Below are 18,430 nucleotides of genomic sequence, written 5' to 3' on the forward strand. Positions count from 1 at the left end.
GCTAGGAGGAGTGAATGCTGTTTTATATGGTGTGGCCCAGGAGTGTCTTTCTGACGGAGAGTGGCAGTTGGGCAGACTCCTGGCAAACGCAAGAGAAATCTTGAGAAAGAGTGTACCAGGCAGAGGGGACAGCAGGAGCCAATGTCCTGGGGCAGAGAGGTGCTTGGGCACCAGCGAGGAGGCCAGGGTGGCTGGAGTGCCGTGAGCCGCGGAGAGCGTTAGGTGATGTGGTGCAGAGCTGGGGGCTTGGAGGCCGGGGACAGTCAGGACAGGCCTCCCAGGCTGAGGTGAGGCTCTGGGCGAGGTGGGACCTGGCGCGGATTTCACAAAGGTCATGTGGCGGCTGTGTTGACAGAAGGTAGGTGAGCAGGGTGCAGCAAGGAGACCGTTCGGGCAGTGATCCACGTGAGAGCTGATGGTGGCAGAGGGGTTGCGAAATGTCTGGGTTCTGGCTGTATTTTGACGGTACAGCTTTCAGGGTTTGCTGATGATTAGATGTGGGCCACGAGAACAAGAAAGAGGAGTCAAGATTGACTGCAAGACTTGCCCTGAGTTCCTGAAAGAGGGAGGTTGCAATGGACCGAGTCGGGAGACTATGGATGGAGCAGGTTTAGGAAGGTGAGAATCACCGTGTGTCTGGACATGTTCATGAAGAAGCTTGTTGACAGCCAAGTGGAGATGTCGGGCAGGCAGCTGGGAGAAGGAGTGTGGCCTTGAGGGGAGAGTCCAGAGCAGAGAGAGGAATGGAGGACCATCCAGGGAAGCTGAGCAGGAGTGGCCAGGGAGGGTGGAGAACGGAGAGAGAGTGGGGGTCCCGGGAGCAACGAAGACAGAGTTTCAAGGAGCAGAGAGGGACGGTCAGGTGCCACTGGAGTAAGAGGAGAGGGAGAATTAACCTTAGGGTTTAACCACGTGGAGTAGTATCAGCATCACATGACAGCTGTTAGAAATGCAGATTCTCAGGCCCTGCCCCCGACCTGCTGCATCAGAAGCTGCATATTGACAAGATCTCCAGGCAACTTGGATACACTTTACCATTTGAGAAGTTTGGTCTGGGGCATAGGTGGGCAAACTACACCCATGCGCCAAATCCTGCCCACCACTTACTTTTGTAATAAAGTTTATGTACTGTCTTTAGCTGCTTTCACTCTCCAACGGCTGAGTTGAGTAGTTGTAATGGAGACCCTATGGCCTGCAAAGCCTAAAATATTTACTGTCTGGCCCTTTACAGGAAAAGTTTCCTTGGGGGCCTAGGGGAGTGGGAGAGAGAGTGGGTTAGGCTCAGGTGCGTGGGAGTCCCCCGGAAGACTTGCTAACATGAAGACTGATTCAGCACCCTGGGTCTGCCACTCTCCCAAGTTCCCAGGTGATGCTGATGCTGCAGGGGCCGCACTTTGAGAACCCCAGGCTCTCAAAGCCCCAGGTCGAGACCGAGGTGGGGTTGCCAGGCCCCACGCTGGAGCTTGCAGGTTGTGGCCGTGAATTTCAGGTGGGACCAGTCAGCACGTCTGTGCATTTATCCCAGTGATGTGCAGCTGCCGGACACAGGTGCAAGGGACGCGGAGAACGGGAGGGTTTAGGGGCGAGGGCAGGGGAGCTGAGGCCAAGGGCGTGATCCCAGCAGTGGGGCGGCGCGACAGGACGGTGGGGGAGGGGACAGTAGAAGGGGGAGGGGTCACGGAGGCAGGTCCTGGAGGAGCAAGCTGGGCTGATAGGAGGTGCCAGTCAGCGGGGAGGGGGCGGCAGCCTGGAGTGAACCCTGGCTCCACCTCTGACCTGCTGAGCCCAAGGACAGGTGACTCCCCTTTGTGTCTGTTTCTCTGACTTTAAGTGGGTCTGAGTGGTAGTGACCCTCGGTAGGGCTGAGGGCGGCAGGAGTGTCTTAGACAGGCAGGTGCTTAGAACAGAGCCCGGTAGCGCGGCTGCTTCACGCCCGCCTCTCGACTTCAGTCCCCTCTGCTCTCCTGTGCTCCTAACAGTAACACTGGCGCAGCGCCAGGAGCAGCCGGGTCTGTACCTGGTGCAAGGCCAGGAACGCTCATTTGGTTACTGGCAAAAGGAAAAGAGGGCTGATTGGTGTTTTTCCGTCTCGCACATATGTTGGGTTCATTCAACACCTGCCTGAAGGCAGGTTCGCCTGGGCCTTTCTAAGTGATTGATGCTCATTTTCGCATGCCTTACACCCTGTGAAAATGTTTGTGTGTGTAGGGGTTTGAATGCTTAGTAATATGTGGCTACGTGGTGGGCTGTCCTCCCAGTTGGTGACAAATGCCATCATGGTGACAGTGTCACATGCTTGGTGTGGAAAGGGGAGGAGTGTAGTGCTGGGGGCAGGGTGTCATCTGATGGATTGGGATGTAGTTGGAGAGAGGGAAAGGGCCTCACCCCAGACACAGTCTTAGCGCCAGTAGCCCCACCCCTCGGGCCCTCCCCTTTCCTATCTTCTGAAAGTCCCGCCCGGCACATAGTAGGTCTCGACCCTGATAACAGTATGTGGGGCATATCCTGTCATAGGTGCTTGTGTGATGTATGTTTGTGTGCATGGGTCTCCATTATACCCTTACATAGAATGAGGAATACATTTAACCTTTTTTCTCACCTTGGAGGAAACATTTCATAACTTCTTTGCTCATCGTGTGATTCATTACGTTTGTATAGCATTTAAAAATCCTCCAAGAGCTGTAATGTTTTGCTGAGTATCCTCTCAAAGCCTCATACAGCAGGCCTTATCAGTGCCTTGCAGAGGCCCCAGGGCAAATGATGGCCTGGTATCCAGTGCCCTTTCCATCTTCCCCCAGCTGGGCAGGTTCTGTAGCAGCTCTGCTGCTCTCTGGTTAGCTGAAGAGATGCGTTTCTCTCTCCGGATTCCTGGTGGGGTTTCATTCCTGTATTGTGTGCCCAAAGCCAGGCACTTCCCTTGGTTTGAATAGAACCCCTGGAGTGCCATCCCCACAAATCCCGCAGGAGCTCTTGTGCTGGGTTTTTGTCAGTCACCTAGCTGTCTGTGATTTTCCGTGAGCCCCATCTTCTCTGCTGTCACCTGTTTTCCTGCTGGGGACAGCCCATTGTTCCTGGGTGACCCAAAGGCAGGGCCCAGGCTTGGGGCCTGGGAAGCCAGGCTTTATGAGGGGCTGGCCTGCAGCGGGGTGGGGAGCCAGGGCCACAGAGAGTGGCCAGTGGAGCAGGCTTGCACCCAGCCTGCTGGGCCATCTGAGGTCTGGCCTGCATTTCACTCAGGAAGCCTGCTGACTTGAACCTTAGCTTCTTTTGCCTTCTTTCCCTTTGGCAGGCGAGTTCAGAATGTCCACACAGGCCTGGACCTGACCGTGCCCCAGCACCAGGAGGTACGGGGCAAGATGATATCAGGGCATGTGGAGTACCAGATCCTGGTGGTAACCCGGCTGGCTGCATTCAAGTCGGCCAAGCACAGGCCTGAGGATGTCGTCCAGTTCTTGGTGAGCTGGGGGCTCTGCCAGGATGCTCCCGAGGGTGCCCAGGGTCCGGGGGTCCAGCTGGGCAGACACACCTGCTGCCAGGGTGCAAGTAGCATCGGGGTGCGAGCAGTGCTCTAGCCAACGCTCACTCGGCCTGACAGTGCCAGAGCGTTTTGGCAGTAAGGACACCGGTGAACCAGATGCTTGCAGTCTGTGGGGAGACAGACCTGTAAAGAGACAGGAGCCCAAGGGGAGGGGAGGACTGTGGGAGTGTAGAGAAGGGGCACCTAACCCATCCTAGGGAAAGGGTTCTGGAAGATGTCTCGGAAGAGGTCAGGGCTGAGCTGTGTTTTGAAGAGCAGGTGGAGACATCAGCATTACGGCGGATGAGACACTCCCTTTGTCACTCCCCTTCAGTCTGCAGCCAGTGAAACATCCCAAACAGTCTCGCACATCTGTCCATCTAGAGGTGGGCGGACTGGAACATACAACGGAGGCGGAACTGAGGGAACAGTGGAGGTGGTGTGTGCAGTCCCAGATCCCCAGCCCCGGAGGCCGAGCCCGCGGCCCCAGGGAACCCAGCCGCATCAGGGAGGCGGCACGCACAACGCCAGCCTCCGGGCCTCAGCCGCGCCTGCAGCCACAGGGGACTGGGCAGCAGGGCCTGCAACACCGTCCCTCCAGTTGTAGAGCTGCCCACAAGTGTGGCCCCCTCTCCCCGACCCACAGTGGCGGCATCCCTAAACCTGACGACCCCAGACACGGCAGAGGTGCCCGAGGCCCCAGCTCCACCCCGTCCAGTGGAAGCAGAGCCTGTGACTCAAGATCCTGGACACAGCAGAAGTGCCCACCACCCCGCTGACCCAGGCAGCGACAACAGTGACAGCAGCAACCATGGAGGCACAAGCGGTGACAATGCGGGCACCAGACAGCACCTCTGACAAGGGCAGTGGAGGCTGGAAAGTGCCAATCCTCTAATATAACCAGAGGCAGCTCAGGTAAGAGAAACCAAAAACTTGTGCTGTAGCGCCACCTAATGGAAAAGAAAAGAAAAGAAAAGCCTCTAACCTGTTGAATAGTTGGAATCAAGTTTAAAAAAAAAAAAGCTTTACCTAAAGAAGAAAGGTGTTTGCTGCTTCAGATGTACCAGCAGAGGAGCAACTCATCAAGCATCATGAAGAACCACAGTAACACTGCATCACAAAGATAAAATGGTGATTCTCCAGAAACCAGATTTAAAGTCACAGAACAGTGCAATCTGATAGAGAATTCGAAATAACTGTCAAGAAGAAGCTCAGCGGGCTATAAGAAAACTCAGAAAGGCGGTTCAGTGAACGTCAGGGATGAAGTTAATGAACAGAAGAAATACTTTACCAAAGAGACTGGAACTCTAAAAAAGAACCAAACAGAAATTCTGGATCTGAAGAACTCAGTAAGCAAGATGAAGAGTGCATCAGAAAGGATTGGAAATAGAGCAGACCATATGGAAGAGAGAATTAGCCAGTTCAAAGATAGAAATCTAGAAATGATACAGTTAGAAGAGGAGGGAGAATTAAGATCCGAAAAAAAAAGAGAGAGAAAATTCTATGAGAATTATCGAAGTCCTTTAGGAAGGGCAACATTAGGATAATGGGTGTCCCGGAAGCAGGAGAGAGAGATAGAGATAGAGATAGATTCAATACCCATTTATAAAAACTTTCAATAAAATGAGTATAGAAGGAATGTACCTCAGCATTAATAAAGGCCATATATGACAAACCTACAGCTATCCCTGTAGGGTCAAGAATAAGACAAGAATTCTCACTCTCGCCACTCTTTTTTTTTTTTTTCTTTTCCTGCCCCTTCTTTTCCCTTCCCCCCTCCAGCCCACCAGGCTCCACTCACTCTCCACTCTTATTCAACATAGTACTGGACGTCCTAGCCACAGCAGTTAGGGAAGAAAAAGAAATAAAAGGCATGCAAATTGGAAAAGAAAAAAGTAAAGATTTCACTGTTTGTGAATGACATGATTTTATATATAGAAAACCCGAAAGATGCCACCAAAAAGTATTAGAAATAATAAATGAATACAGTAAAGTTGCAGGGCACAAAATCAACACACAAAAATCTGTTGTGGACTTCCCTGGTGGCACAGTGGTTAAGAATCCACCTGCCAAGGCAGGGGACACGGGTTCCAGCCCTGGTCCAGGAAGATCCCACATGCCGCAGAGCAACTAAGCCCGTGAGCCACAACTACTGAGCCTGTGCTCTAGAGCCCGCGAGCCACAACTACTGAGCCCGCGAGCCACAGCTACTGAGCCCACATGCCACAACTACTAAAGCCCACTCACCTAGAGCCCATGCTCTGCAACAAGAGAAGCCACCACAGTGAGAAGCCCACGCACCGCAACAAAGAGTAGCCCCCACTCGCCCCAACTAGAGAAAGCCCACGTGCAGCAATGAAGACCCAACACAGCCAAAAATAAATAGATAAATAAGTTTATTTTTAAAAAAAGTCAGTTGTGTTTCTGTGTGCTGACAATGAGCGAGCAGAAAGAGAGTTAAGAAAACAATCCCATTTACAGCCACCACAGTAACAACAAATGCCCAGGAATAAATTTAACCAAGTACACTGAAAACTATAAGGCATTCTTGAAAGAAATTGAAGAAGACACAAACAAATGGAAAGATATTCTATGCTCATGGATTGGAAAAATTAACATTGTTAAAATGTCCATATTACCTAAAGCAATCAACAGATTCAATGCAATCTCTATCAAAATCCCAAGGACATTTTTCACAGAAAGAGAACCAAAAAAATCTAAAATTTATATGGAACCACAAAAGACCCTGAATAGTCAAAGAAATCTTTTTTCTTGGGAAAAAAGAACAAAGCTGGAGATATCACACTCCCTGATTTCAAATTGTATTACAAAGCTGTAGTAATCAAAACATCATGGTGTTGACAGAAAAACAAATACATAGATCAGTGGAACAGAATTGAGAGCCCAGAAATAAATCCATACAAATGGACAATTAATTTATGACAAAAGGAGCAGAGAACATACAATGAAGAAAGGATAGTCTCTTCAATAAATGGTTTTGGGTAAACTGAACAGCCACATGCAAAAAATGAGACTAGACCACTGTCTCACACCATACATAAAAATCAACTCAAAATGAATTAAAGACTTGAATGTAAGACCCAAACCATAAATTCTCAGAAGAAAACATAGGCAGGATTAGCTTTGACACCAGTCTTAGCAATATCTTTCTATATGTGTCTCCTCAGGCACGGAAAACAAAAAGCAAAAATAATCAAATGGGACTACAGCAAACTAAAAAGCTTCTTCACAGCAAAGGGAGCCATCAACAAAGCAAAAAAACAAGCTTCCGAATGGGAGAAGATAAAACTCATATATCTGATATTGCGCATTTTAGTAGTATCCAAAATATGTAAAGGACTCATAGAATTCAACAACAAAAAACCAAACAATCCAAGTTAAAAATGGGCAGAGGAGCTGAATAGACATTTTTACAAAGAAGACATACAGATGGCCAACAGGCACATGAAAAGATGCTCAACATCACTAATTATTAGGGAAATGCCAGAGTTAGCTATCGCTTCACTCCTGTTAGAATGGCTATTATCAAAAAGGTAAGAAATGACAAATGTTGATGAGGGTGTGGAGAAAAGGGAACCATCCTACACTATTAGTGGGAATGTAAATTGGTGCAGCCACTATGGAAAATAGTATGGAGAGTCCTTAAAAAATTAAAAATAGGGAATTCCCTGGCAGTCCAGTGGTTAGGACTCCACGCTTTCACTGCCAAGGGCCCGAGTTCAGTCCCTGGTTGGGGAACTAAGATCCCACAAGCCACATGGCGTGGCTAAAAAATAAAATAAATAAATAAATAAATAAATAAATAAATAAATAAAAATAGAACTGCCATATCATCCAGCAATTTCACTTCTGGGTATTTATCCAAAGAATACAAAAACACTAATCTGAAAAGATATATGCACTCCTATGTTCATGGCAGCACTGTTTACAATAGCCAAGACATGGAAACAACCTAAGTGCCCATCAGTGGATGAACGGATAAAGAAGTTGTGGTCCTTATATACAATGGAATACTACTCAGCCATAAAAAGATGAAATCTGCCATTTGCAGCAACACAGATGGACCTTGAGGGTATCCTATTAAGTCAGGCAGAGAAAGACAAATACCGTATGATTTCACTCATGTGTGGAATATAAAAAATTAAAAACAAAATGTGAACAAACCAAACAAAGCCAGGTAGATACAGGGAACAGAGTAGCGGTTACCAGAGGGGAAGGGGCAGAGGGGAGGGTGAAATGGGTAGAGGGGGTCAACTGTATGGTGATGGATAGAAACTAAACCTTTGGAGGTAAGCACACCATAGCATATACAGAAGTAGAAATGTAATGTTGTACACATGAAACTTGTATAATGTTATAAATCAGTGTTACTGCAATAGAAAAAAAAAAAATTTAAAAAGCAGATGGAGCTAAGAACAGCGGAAGGAGAGAAGGGTGCCACCGGCAGAAGGCACAGCCTAAGCAAAGGCACAAAGGCTAGAAACAGGGCATCGTGTGGGGAGCTGTGAGCAGCTGAGTGTCGTCCCGGATGAAGTGGGAGAAGAGGAGGGCGATGACGGGCAGGATCCAGGTCATGGAGGGCGTGCAGGGAGCCCGACCTGTCTGGCAGTCAGGCAGGAGCTTTAAGCAGTGGAATGACATGGTCCTGTTGTCTCTCACTGCCTGTCTGGTGGAGAGTGGAGTTGGATTGGAAGGAACAGGGCAGGGGACAGGGAGCCCGGTGAGGAGGCTGGTAGAGTAATGCCCCAGGTGGGGGGCTGGGAGCAGGCCAGCGGTGGGTGCTACAGGAGGGAGGGAGAGAGTTGAAAGTATTTCCAAGGTGACATGCACATAATTAACTGACTGACTGTTTCTACCCACTGAAATAAAGGGCTCCGGCGGAGGGGCAGGTGGAAGGAGGACGTTTCCAGTGTGAAGTGTTTGCCTGATGGATACATGAGGCTGGAACTCGGGGCGGGGTCAGGCCCAAGGGGCTGCTTTGGGAGGCATCCGCTTTCAGGTGATGCTGAAAGGCTGGGAGCAGCTGAAGTTGCCCAGAGAGTGGATGTGGGCGTGGAGGTTCGGGCCGAGGAGGAAAGCCTGGGGACGCTAGCACTTCGGGACAGTCAGGGAGAAGGAGCCGAGGCCGAGGGAAGAGAGGGGGCTCAGGGGCTTGAGAATTTCAGGAAGGGGCAAGATCACAAACTCACTCCTTTAGTATTTACCTTTGGCTTCTTGTAAAAAGGTCTGGAGATGTGCCCAGGAGAGACAGGCCACAGGATTGTGAGAGAAAGTTAAAATGAGCAAGGGTCCTGCGGTTCAGAGCAGAGCAGGGGGCTGGTTTGTTCTGAGTCTCCTGGCAGCCAAGACAGAAAGGCAAAGAGTGAGTTACCCAGCCTTGGTGACCTATCAGAAGAGACACCAGATTCTTTATTTATTTTTTTAAAATTTCTGTTATAATTTCTAATGTGGGAAATAGCAATAACTACAGCTCACGTAAACAGAAGTTCTTTGGGGTCCTCAATAAATTTTTAATGGGATCTTGATGCTAAAATGTTTAAGATCAGCTGGATGAGGTAATAAATCCCCATTAAAAAAGAGAAAGTCAAATCCCATTATCAGAAGAGAATAAGAAGGATGGATTTAAAATTGAAATGAACAAGTCAATGTTGTAGTTAAAGGAAGAGAGAATTCAGAAAGAAAAAAAGATATTTTTAGTAAGATTAAGAAAAAACATAATGTTTTAGGCAAAAGATCCATATGGCTATGCACACTTTTAACTTCATCAAACAAGGCCAACTGTTTTCCAGAGGTCACTACCAGCTAGCAGATAGTGTAATGCCCCTGTTTCATATGCTCACTTATACTTGGTATTGTCTGACATTTTGATTTTGTGAATCTTGTATTGATAGGTGTTAGCCTGCATTTCCTTGATTACTAATGTGGTTGAATAATATCTTTTCAAATGTTTGTGAAACATTGTTTCTTCTGTGGAATTCCTTTTGAACCATTGGCTGTCTTTTTCTTACTATGTATAGGAATTCTTTATATATTCTTTATATTTATTGCATGACAAATATCCTTTTCCAGTTTGGAGACCCCAGCTTCTAAGGGATAAAAGTTTATGGCACAGTTCTTTCATTAAGAGACATTCAACACGTCCTGGAAAGTGTCTAAAAGATTGTGATGTTTTTTGTTTGCTTCTTGGACAGACTCTTGTTGAGAACCAAGGTGTAATGTAATGGCAGATGATGGTTCTGGGTCTGCTTTGTTCTGCTGGGTGATTTGCAGCTCCTGGTAGTCTGACTTGACCCAGATGGAGCTCAACGCACCCATGTTTTTCAGGGACAGGAGCAAAGAGGAAAATATCTGAGACCCACGTCCGTGGGTGAGACAGAGAGGCAGCACTCGGGGGCCCTTGATAAGGTGCTGGCTGGCCTTATGAGCGAGGGTGTGTGGGGACTTCTTTGACACCTCCATGTGTCACACCAGTGCCTCTTTCTCCTGACCAGTGACCCCCTTGCCCTGCGGGTAGCTGTGTGCACAGGTGCCTGTGCGTGGAGGTTCTTCCCAAACATTTTGAACCACCTGCGAGGGCAAAGAACACGTTGACTCCCTATGAGATCTAGGGGTGTAACCCCACACCTGAACTTTCTTTGAAGTTTCACGATTTAGCTTTAAGAAACTAATGAGCATTTTGCGTTCCACTCCTCAAAAGGAGTAGAAGCCCGTGCTTTGGAACACTGGTGAATGTGGGCCCTGCGTGGGGTGGCACCCAAGACTTAAAGCTCCCCGGCTGCCTACGCTGTCAGTGCCCTGGAGACCCACAGCTCCCAGAAGCCGGGTCCTGGTGGGTCTGGTGGCCAGGCCTGCATGGAGCAGTCAGGCCAGCAGAGGGCGCTCTGCCCCCACCTGGTGGAGTCTCGGGTTCTCGGGACCACTAGGAGTTGGAGCCTGCGTCACTTTTGTGAAAGGATGCTCTTACCTTTCCTTGAGAGCTGTTCGCAGGAAAGCTCCCAGGCCAGGCTCTGTGTTGACAACTGCAGGCCACAGTCCCCTGTCCCAGATAACTCCCCAGGGGGCGTTCCTGAAGTCCCCCAGTGCCCCAGCCACCTGCCAGCATCTGGAACCCTCACGGGCTGGGGGCCCTGAGGATGATGCAGGTTAGCCGGGGCTGCGTGCTCCAGCAGAGCTGTGCGATGGGGCTGCCAGGTGTCCCTTGTCTGAATGCATCCAGGCGCCTCACAGCCCGTCAGCTACACCAGTGCTTCAGTGGTGTGCTGTGTTCATGGCCCTGGCTTGGGAGAAGTGGGAATATCTGTCTTCATAATCGATGCTCCCACGGAGGAGTTGGGGAGACTGGCCACACACGCGGGGAGCGCACAGAGGAGTCTAAGACAAGGGAGGACGCTGGGCTGTCGGTGGGGCGTGGCGTGGGGTGAGTGGCTCTTCTCTGAGCGCCTGTGTTGGCTCCTACAGCCCACAGTGATGGCAACGGCCCGCTGTGCTACCGCTGCTCCCTTAACTGGAGACCTGGAGCCTCGGGGGCAGAGACCACACTGAGTGTGCTCATACAGAGTAAACGCACAGCAAGAGCTTGATAGTGAGTGGACGAGCCCTAAGCTGCGGTGGGAGTTCTGGGGAAAGATCGAGAGGCGGTAGCCGTCAGCCCTCAGCTCTGCAGGAAGCCAGGTACCCCAGGATGACTCTGACGGCCGAGGACCACCTTCCAGCGGACCCCCTGGCCTGCTTCCCCAAGGTCCCGGTGTGCCGTGGGCTCCTGGCTGGCACCAGGGCCAGAAACCAGCTTTGCAGTGTCTGGTTCTCCACCAGCTGAGCACTGTAAGGTGTGGCCTTGTCAGAGGCAGCCGCTAGTTCACGGGACAGTGACCCTGCAAAACGCTGTCCCGTTGTTGCAGGAAGATGACCGAACAGGGGCCAGACCGTGAGGTCACCCTGCTAACGCACTGAAGGCCCAGAATGGAGGTATAAGTCACGGTCACCTGCAGGCCAGGCCTCTGTATCAAGTGTCTCTACCCAGACCTGTGATGGTGCCTGGAACCCACCACGATGGCATCTTTCCTTTGGGCCGCTAGGACTTTCAGGATTAGCACCCAGCGTTGACCAGGAGGCTTAGGAAGTGGAGCCTGAGGCAGGGAGCTGGGCGGAGGGTCCGGAGGGAGGCACAGCTTCCTGGGGCTGGTCCTAGGGGAGGACTCGCCGAAGGGCCCGGCGCCCTTGGGACCTCTGTTGGGGCGGGAGGAGCAGCCTCTCTCCTTTCCCTCCTCACTCAGGAAACCACGCGCTCCTCTCATTCCAGGTCTCCAGAAAGTACAGTGATATTGAGGAGTTGTACCAGAAACTCAGCAGTCGTTATCCGGCGGCCAGCCTTCCCCCCCTCCCCAGGAAGGTGCTCTTTGTGGGGGAGTGTGACATCCGGGAGAGGAGAGCCATGTTCGATGAGATCCTGCGCTGTGTCTCGAAGGATGCTGAGTTGGCAGGCAGCCCTGAGCTGCTAGAATTCTTAGGTACGGGAGGCTCTGTCCCAAATTCCTGAGGTCTCCGCTGGCCCAGAACTAGGCCTCCCTGCCCTGGCTTGGCGGGAGGGGGGTCCACAGTACCCCCTGCATCCCAGAAGCTTCAGCCAGGCTGTGGAGGCCCATGGGCCTTACTGCCGTGCTTGGGCCAGGGTGGTGGGTGGAAGAGGCCTGGGACCCAGCCCTGGAGGACTGACCATCTGGGTGCTGGATGGGGCTCACCCAGGGCCCTTCTCCGTAGTCTGACCCCACCCACTCCCCTCCTGGCCAGCCCCCTCCAGAGCTCCCCCAACCCGTACACACGCCTCCGCCTCCCACCAGCCAGGCCTGGGGGCCTGCAAAGTCCGGAGAAGGCTGTGCTCCCACAGCCAGGCTGGTGCCCCGGCCCCTGGGGACACCTCACTCAGCTGGTGCCCCTCACCGAGAGGTTTTGGGCGTGGCTCCCGGCAGCCCTCCCACCCGGTGATGGGAACCTCGAGCCCTCGCAGTCCAGGTCCCACGGCCCCCTGTCTTCCCGCTAGTCCTGTCTGTCGGATGGGAGTAGCCCGGCTAACAGGTGCTTGTGAGAACCACGTGTGCTAACACACGTGGAGTGCCCGGAGCAGAGCTCGCCGCGCAGGAGGCGCTGTAGAAGCGATGGCTAACGGCTCACCCCCACTCACACCTACTGGACTCAGAACGCTCCGGGCGCGTCCCCGTCCTGCACCAACACCCCGGGGCAGGGGGAGCGTGGGGAGGGCTCCCATCCGGGCGGGCGGGGCACTCACCCCATTTAACTCGTTTCCCGAGTACCGTGAATCTCCTAGCTTCCCAAGACAGATGGGAATTTTTCAAAAGAAAATTAACAGTAAATAAACCAATTAAAAAAAAAAAAACAAGGTGGGGAAATAAAAGCGGAACAGCTGAATGCGCGGAAAGCCGAGCCTGGGTAAGACTGCAGCACCGGTTTTCTTCTCTCCTTTCCCACGCCCCCCACAAGGGTCTTCGGGCTGGGGTCTCTCCGGCCCTCCTGTCTACTGAGGTCACAGCCCTCCGCCCTTTGCCTCTCTCTGGGTCTGCGTTGACTGTAGGAAGGGGGCTGCAGCCTATCCGTAGCTGGAAGAAAACTCCCCATCTCCTGGCCCTCTCTGTTAACGGGGAAGCAGGATAGGATGGTCTGACTTTCCTAGCCTCTCCATGCCTCAGTTTCCTTATCTGTAAAATGGACGTACAGATAGGATCTCTCACGTGGGATTTTTGCAATATTTAAATGAATCCGTACCTGTACAAATTTTTATTACGTGACGCTTATTCCATGAAGTTGAAGGTTCATGAGATTTTGAACGGGATTTTTACATTTGTCCTAAATGAAATAACAAAGCATAATATAATGCAACGTAATCATTATCACTCAGTTCTACATACTGTTGTCAGTATACATATTACATCCTACGTGCCAGGCACTCTGTGGCATACAGGTGGCTTCTTTACCCACAGGGTCATATACTTTTTAAGTAACTGCTTTCAAAAATATGCCATTCAGTAAACTATTTAGATAGAGATAAACAAGTAGCCTAAACCCATGCTTCTCAAACCATTGTGGGGAAGGACTAACTTTTTTATTCCCAATCTGTCACAAACCGCACTCCAAGGTACTGTGGAAGTTTCTGGATGCTTGCTCCCCCTTTCTGTAGTTACCTTGTTGTGGACACCCGCCTATGGACCACGCTTTGAGAAGTGCTTCTGTAGGCCAGTTTGTAGTGAAGCCATCACAGTTGGTTCTCGAATCTTCCATGTGCTCGCTGCGCAGCCACTGAGTTCCTAGTCTCATCACCCAGACCCTCGGAGCAGGTCTCCATCCGTGGTTGGCAGAGCTCCCCGATGGGCTCCACAACTGCAAAACGTTTCTGGAACTGTTCTGTGGGAACCCACATACACTGGCTGCCTTCTGCCATCAGCCCACGGACTGTAGTCTGTCGTCCCAACAGGCCCTGGGCTGCAGAGCTTCAGGAACTGCTCCCTCTGTCTTCTGAGGCTCCCGCTTGTAACTGCTCCACCCCAGGCTTTGCCACCCCCATCCAGACCCACCATCCTGGTCCCAGGATGCTGCAGGAAGCCCCCAGCCTCGGGTGCTGGCACAGGAGCTTGCGTGCCGGGAAGTGCCTCCTCGCGTCCCCCCGGCGGTGGGTGTCAGGCGCCCTCTCTGTCTCCCTCCACAGGTACCAGATGCCCCGGGGCTGCGGATCTCAGCAGCAGAGATTTCTCTGTCCTGGACACAGACAGCCAAGCAGGGGACGACGGGGATGCTTTCGACTTCTTCCAGCAGCAGGACCGAGTGGAGGGTGAGGGTCTCCCCACGCTGGACCAGGAGGGCCAGGGTGCAGGGAAGCCCTCAGAGGAGGAGGAGGAGGAGGAGGCCCTGGACCCTCTGGGCATCATGCGGTACGTCTCCCCTTCTGGGTGGGGCCCCTGCCTGGCTTTCTCCAGGCTCCTCCCTCCCTCCTGGGAGTCTGAGAAAACCGGTATCCCTGGGTTATTGCCCCTAGGGGCCTGGTACGCAGGGAACTGGCTCTCTGCTCGTCCCAACATCACCTGGGTCTTTGGGGCTCAGCCCAGGTATCTCCTGCCCCTCCCTGCCCACAGGGTGGCCCCCCCGCCCCCCAGTTCTGCACTGAGACCAGGCAGGACTGCCCCCACCCCTGACAGTTCAGCAGCCCAGGAGGCCTGGGTTCTCAGTCCAGCTCGTCGCTGACAGCCTGTGACTTGTGATGCGTGACTGGAGCTCCCTGGGCCGTGTCCCGCTGCCCTGGGGACAGGGCTGTGTACCTTGGCCCTGCCTCCCCAAGGTGGTTGTAAGGCTGGGGTGACTGGTGACCCATAAGCTGCTGACTGTGCTGGAAGGAGGTAGAGTGAGCCCCAGGGTAGACTGTGTGCCCTTTACACGTGCACACTTGCACACACACGTGCACACACACGTACACTGGAGAAGAAGAGGCAACTAGCTGTGGTCTTGATGGCCCCTTGGTGTTCTGATTCTGTCACCTTCCTGTTCCTTCTCCTTTCCTGTCCCTCTGCCTGCCTTTAGCCAATCAGTGAGCTGCTCCTGAGCCCCCACTGGGGGAGCACCCTGAGCTGGGGGGAGGGGCTGCAGGCTAGATGAGACCGGAGAGCCAGACATCTGCTCCCCAGGCCCCTCCGATGGGCACAGGCTGAGGCGTTGGGCAGGACCTCCCGACCAGAAGGAGATGAGGGGGAGCCCGACAGACTCAGCCCGCCTCCCGGGACCCTCAGTTCTTGGCCCAAATGAGCAAGAAACAAGGTGGGAACTGTTGATTTTGAGCACCTAATACGCGCCCGGCATTGTACTTTGCACTTTGTCTACTGTGTCTCGTTGACAGCCTGCCCCGCAAACAGCTGTTACTAGGCCATTTGACAGATTAAAGAAACTGACGTCTGCAGAGGCCAGGTGCCTTGCCTGAGGTCAGACGGCTTGGTGGATAATGGTACTGGGATTCAAACCGAGCTCAGGGTCCTGTCCTGGACTGCGGAGCCAGACTCCCTGGACCAGAATCCCGGCAATTTACCCCTTTCCTTCAGTTTTCTGCAAGGAAAGCAGGATAACGATAGCACCCATCTTTTGCAGCTCTCATGAAAATTAAGTGAGTTAGACGTCACGGCCCCATCTTTCTGCCCCACGACCTCTGCAGAGGTGGACAGACCACAGACCCAGAGTGACATTCTCTCTGCCTGTCTTGCAGGTCCTGTTCCAGAAAGAAATTAGAGCCAAAGAGAAATCAGGCAGGGACAAGTTCAACTTAAACAGTATGAAAAATACAGTCCAGAAAGCACTGCCCACCACCCGCAGGCCTTCCTCTCCTAGCAGGGTGTGTGAGGGTGGGCACGTGAGGACATGTGGCTGCAGGGTCGCCGTGAGACCAGCCTGGAGGGGACGAGGAGTCAGACTCGGGAAAGATCCCAGGCACTCGGGGAGACGGGGGCTGGAGACGGGGCCCGGAGCCGGAGGTCCTGCAGCTCCTTGGTGCCAGGTGTCAGGCCCTTCCAGCACCTCCCACCGCCATTGGCCTTGTCCTAGGAGGGGGTCAGCGGCCTGTAGGAGTGACAGCGAGGTTATGTCGAGAGAAGTTCGTAATAGCGGCTCCTCATCAGCCTTGTGTGACCCGAGGGCCTTGTTGGGCTGTATTTGTTTGAACTCAGCCTCTCTGTTGTTCTGAGTAACTACATGTTACTTGCTGCCAGACTGCTATGGGCTTGCGTGGTTTGTGCCAGCCTTTGGCTAAAGGACGTGCTTAGCAAAGCAGCTCCTTTTTTGGGTAGGAAAACGCTCTTTGGGGTTGGCAAGGGCCGCCTTTAATTCCCTGCTTACTCCAGTAGCAGATGGTTGGGTGAGGTGCTGGCTGTCTGGGGACCCCCTGCGCCCCAGCGCCATCCCCAGCTCTGCACTCGGGGTCCTCCTTTCTGAATCCGAGGAGAGCTGAGCACCTAAAAGGGATCCCGGAGGCTTTTGACCTCCTGCCAGTCTTTCTTTTAATACCAATGTGACAATAGTCAGTGCTGTTGTCGCCACTGGGAATAATAACAACTAACAGTTTTTGAGAGTTTATTAAATGCCAGGAACTGATTAGCATTTACATGAAGAGATATTTTCTATTCTATTTCTTTTTTTTTTTTTAAAGGTCATGACTCAACCAAATTGCTTTCCGGATCCACTGTGGGTCTGGTTTGGGAAATGGTGCCCTAGGAAGCGGGTTCTGGCATCGGGCTCGTTCTGTGTGTGAGGAAGCTGACTTTTGGAGTCAAGTAGCTCATCCAGATTCATCCAGCCCCAAATGGCAGAGTCAGGACTTGGTGTCACCTCCCTGCCCTGTCCCTGGATTCCAGTCTCCCAGCAGATTGGGAGGCAGGCAGGGCCCTAGGATTATCCCCCCTTCAGAGATGGGAAAATTGAGGACAGAGTTGCGCGGGGACCTGGCCAGTGCCTTGTGTGTGGCAAGGCCCTGCCTTGAAGCGAGGGTGTCCCCTTGGCCTCTCCTGGGACACCCAGGTGGACCTGTTGACTTCTTTGTACAAGGCTGCCGACCCGACCCTCTGGTGAGGAACATTCTGTTCTTTGCAGGAGACTAATGCTTGGTGCACATATTTCTTCACCCTGTGCCCTCAGTTCCTCTGCGGCTGCGGCTGCGGCTGTGGCATCCTTGCTCTCCCAGCCCCCCACCTCCCGAGCGCCCATCTGGGCCGGATGCCGGCCCTGCCCAAGCGGCCACGTTTCCAGGCGGCAGGCACTGGCCCTTCCTGCCGTGGCCGCGCCGGGGCGCTGTTTCTCCACTGTGGGGTTGCTGGGCGGGTGGGGGCCACGGCACAAAGCCTGGCTTTCCTTTGTCTGTAAAACCTGGTTTTGATTAGGGAAGGACGTACTGCTGCACCCTTAGAAAGTACCTCAAGATAGACAAAGCCCTCACCGCCTCCCAATCCCACGCTGCCGTACTCCTCTTTTTGGGATTTTTGTGTGTCCCTGTCCCGGCCCGGTCCATGTAACCGCAGACATAGTACACATGGCTTTCTACACTCTGCGTTTTCACTTAATGTCCTCACGATCGGTTTCCATGTGGAACACAGTTTTCATGTTTAACTTTCTATTTTAGAGACTTCACAGTCCTGAGAAAGGTGAAGTTCTCCCATAATAGTTCTGCCTTCTGCTGGAAATACTCTGCGAGGAACATTTTAAATTGCAACTCAAATAATGTATGATTAGTATAGAAATATTGAAAACACCGTTAAAAGCCCTTTCATCATGAAAGGTATACACTTTTGGATATTCATGTTTTATTACCAAAATGGAACCGTGTTATGTGCGCCATTCCATAATTTGCTTTTTTTCAGCTTACGTACTGGGTCTTTCTGGATCAGTAGATAGACTTGTACATTCTTAACTTGGTGCTAGTGCCTCAGGCTGGTGTGCTGTAAATGGCATTCCCAGGCCCCTGCTGGGGGACACTGTGGTGTTTTCCGTAGGTTTTTGCTATTACAGGCAATGAAAGAACTTGTTCATGTACGGAGTGTTTATTCTATTGAGCTTTCCCCCCAGTTACCTGACCCAGAGCAAGGTCCTGAAAGCTTCTGCTGGGGGTCTTGGTTGTGCCTCTCCAGTGAAGGGGTCTTGAAGGACTTAATTCCCCTGTGTTGGGAAGTCTTCCCTTCTTTTCCAAACCCTGCCCATCCACAAGGCCCGCTGCCCCCTCCTCTTCCCCCAGTGTCCAGGGAGCTCCCCAACCTCCAGGCCCCAGGTCCCTGAGGACCCTCAGCTTCCCGAGGGACAGGCTCGTTCCTGCACGAACACGCTTTCCTGTAAGACTGGGCTTCCTGCTGTCTGCTCAAAGGA

General features: G+C 52.3%; 1 protein-coding gene across 1 annotated transcript in view; it reads left to right on the plus strand.

Moving 5' to 3' along the window:
• The window catches only part of HS1BP3 (HCLS1 binding protein 3), a 34,534-nt gene that overhangs the window by 1,536 nt on the left and 14,568 nt on the right, over positions 1-18,430 (plus strand). The window contains exons 2-4 of the mRNA XM_059942139.1: positions 3,290-3,455; positions 11,838-12,045; positions 14,253-14,475. Coding sequence (XP_059798122.1) covers positions 3,290-3,455; positions 11,838-12,045; positions 14,253-14,475 — 597 coding nt within the window. The remainder of the gene's footprint in view (positions 1-3,289; positions 3,456-11,837; positions 12,046-14,252; positions 14,476-18,430) is intronic.

Source organism: Balaenoptera ricei, chromosome 13 (genome assembly GCF_028023285.1).
Source record: "Balaenoptera ricei isolate mBalRic1 chromosome 13, mBalRic1.hap2, whole genome shotgun sequence".
In the NCBI taxonomy this organism is placed as follows: Eukaryota; Metazoa; Chordata; class Mammalia; order Artiodactyla; family Balaenopteridae; genus Balaenoptera; species Balaenoptera ricei.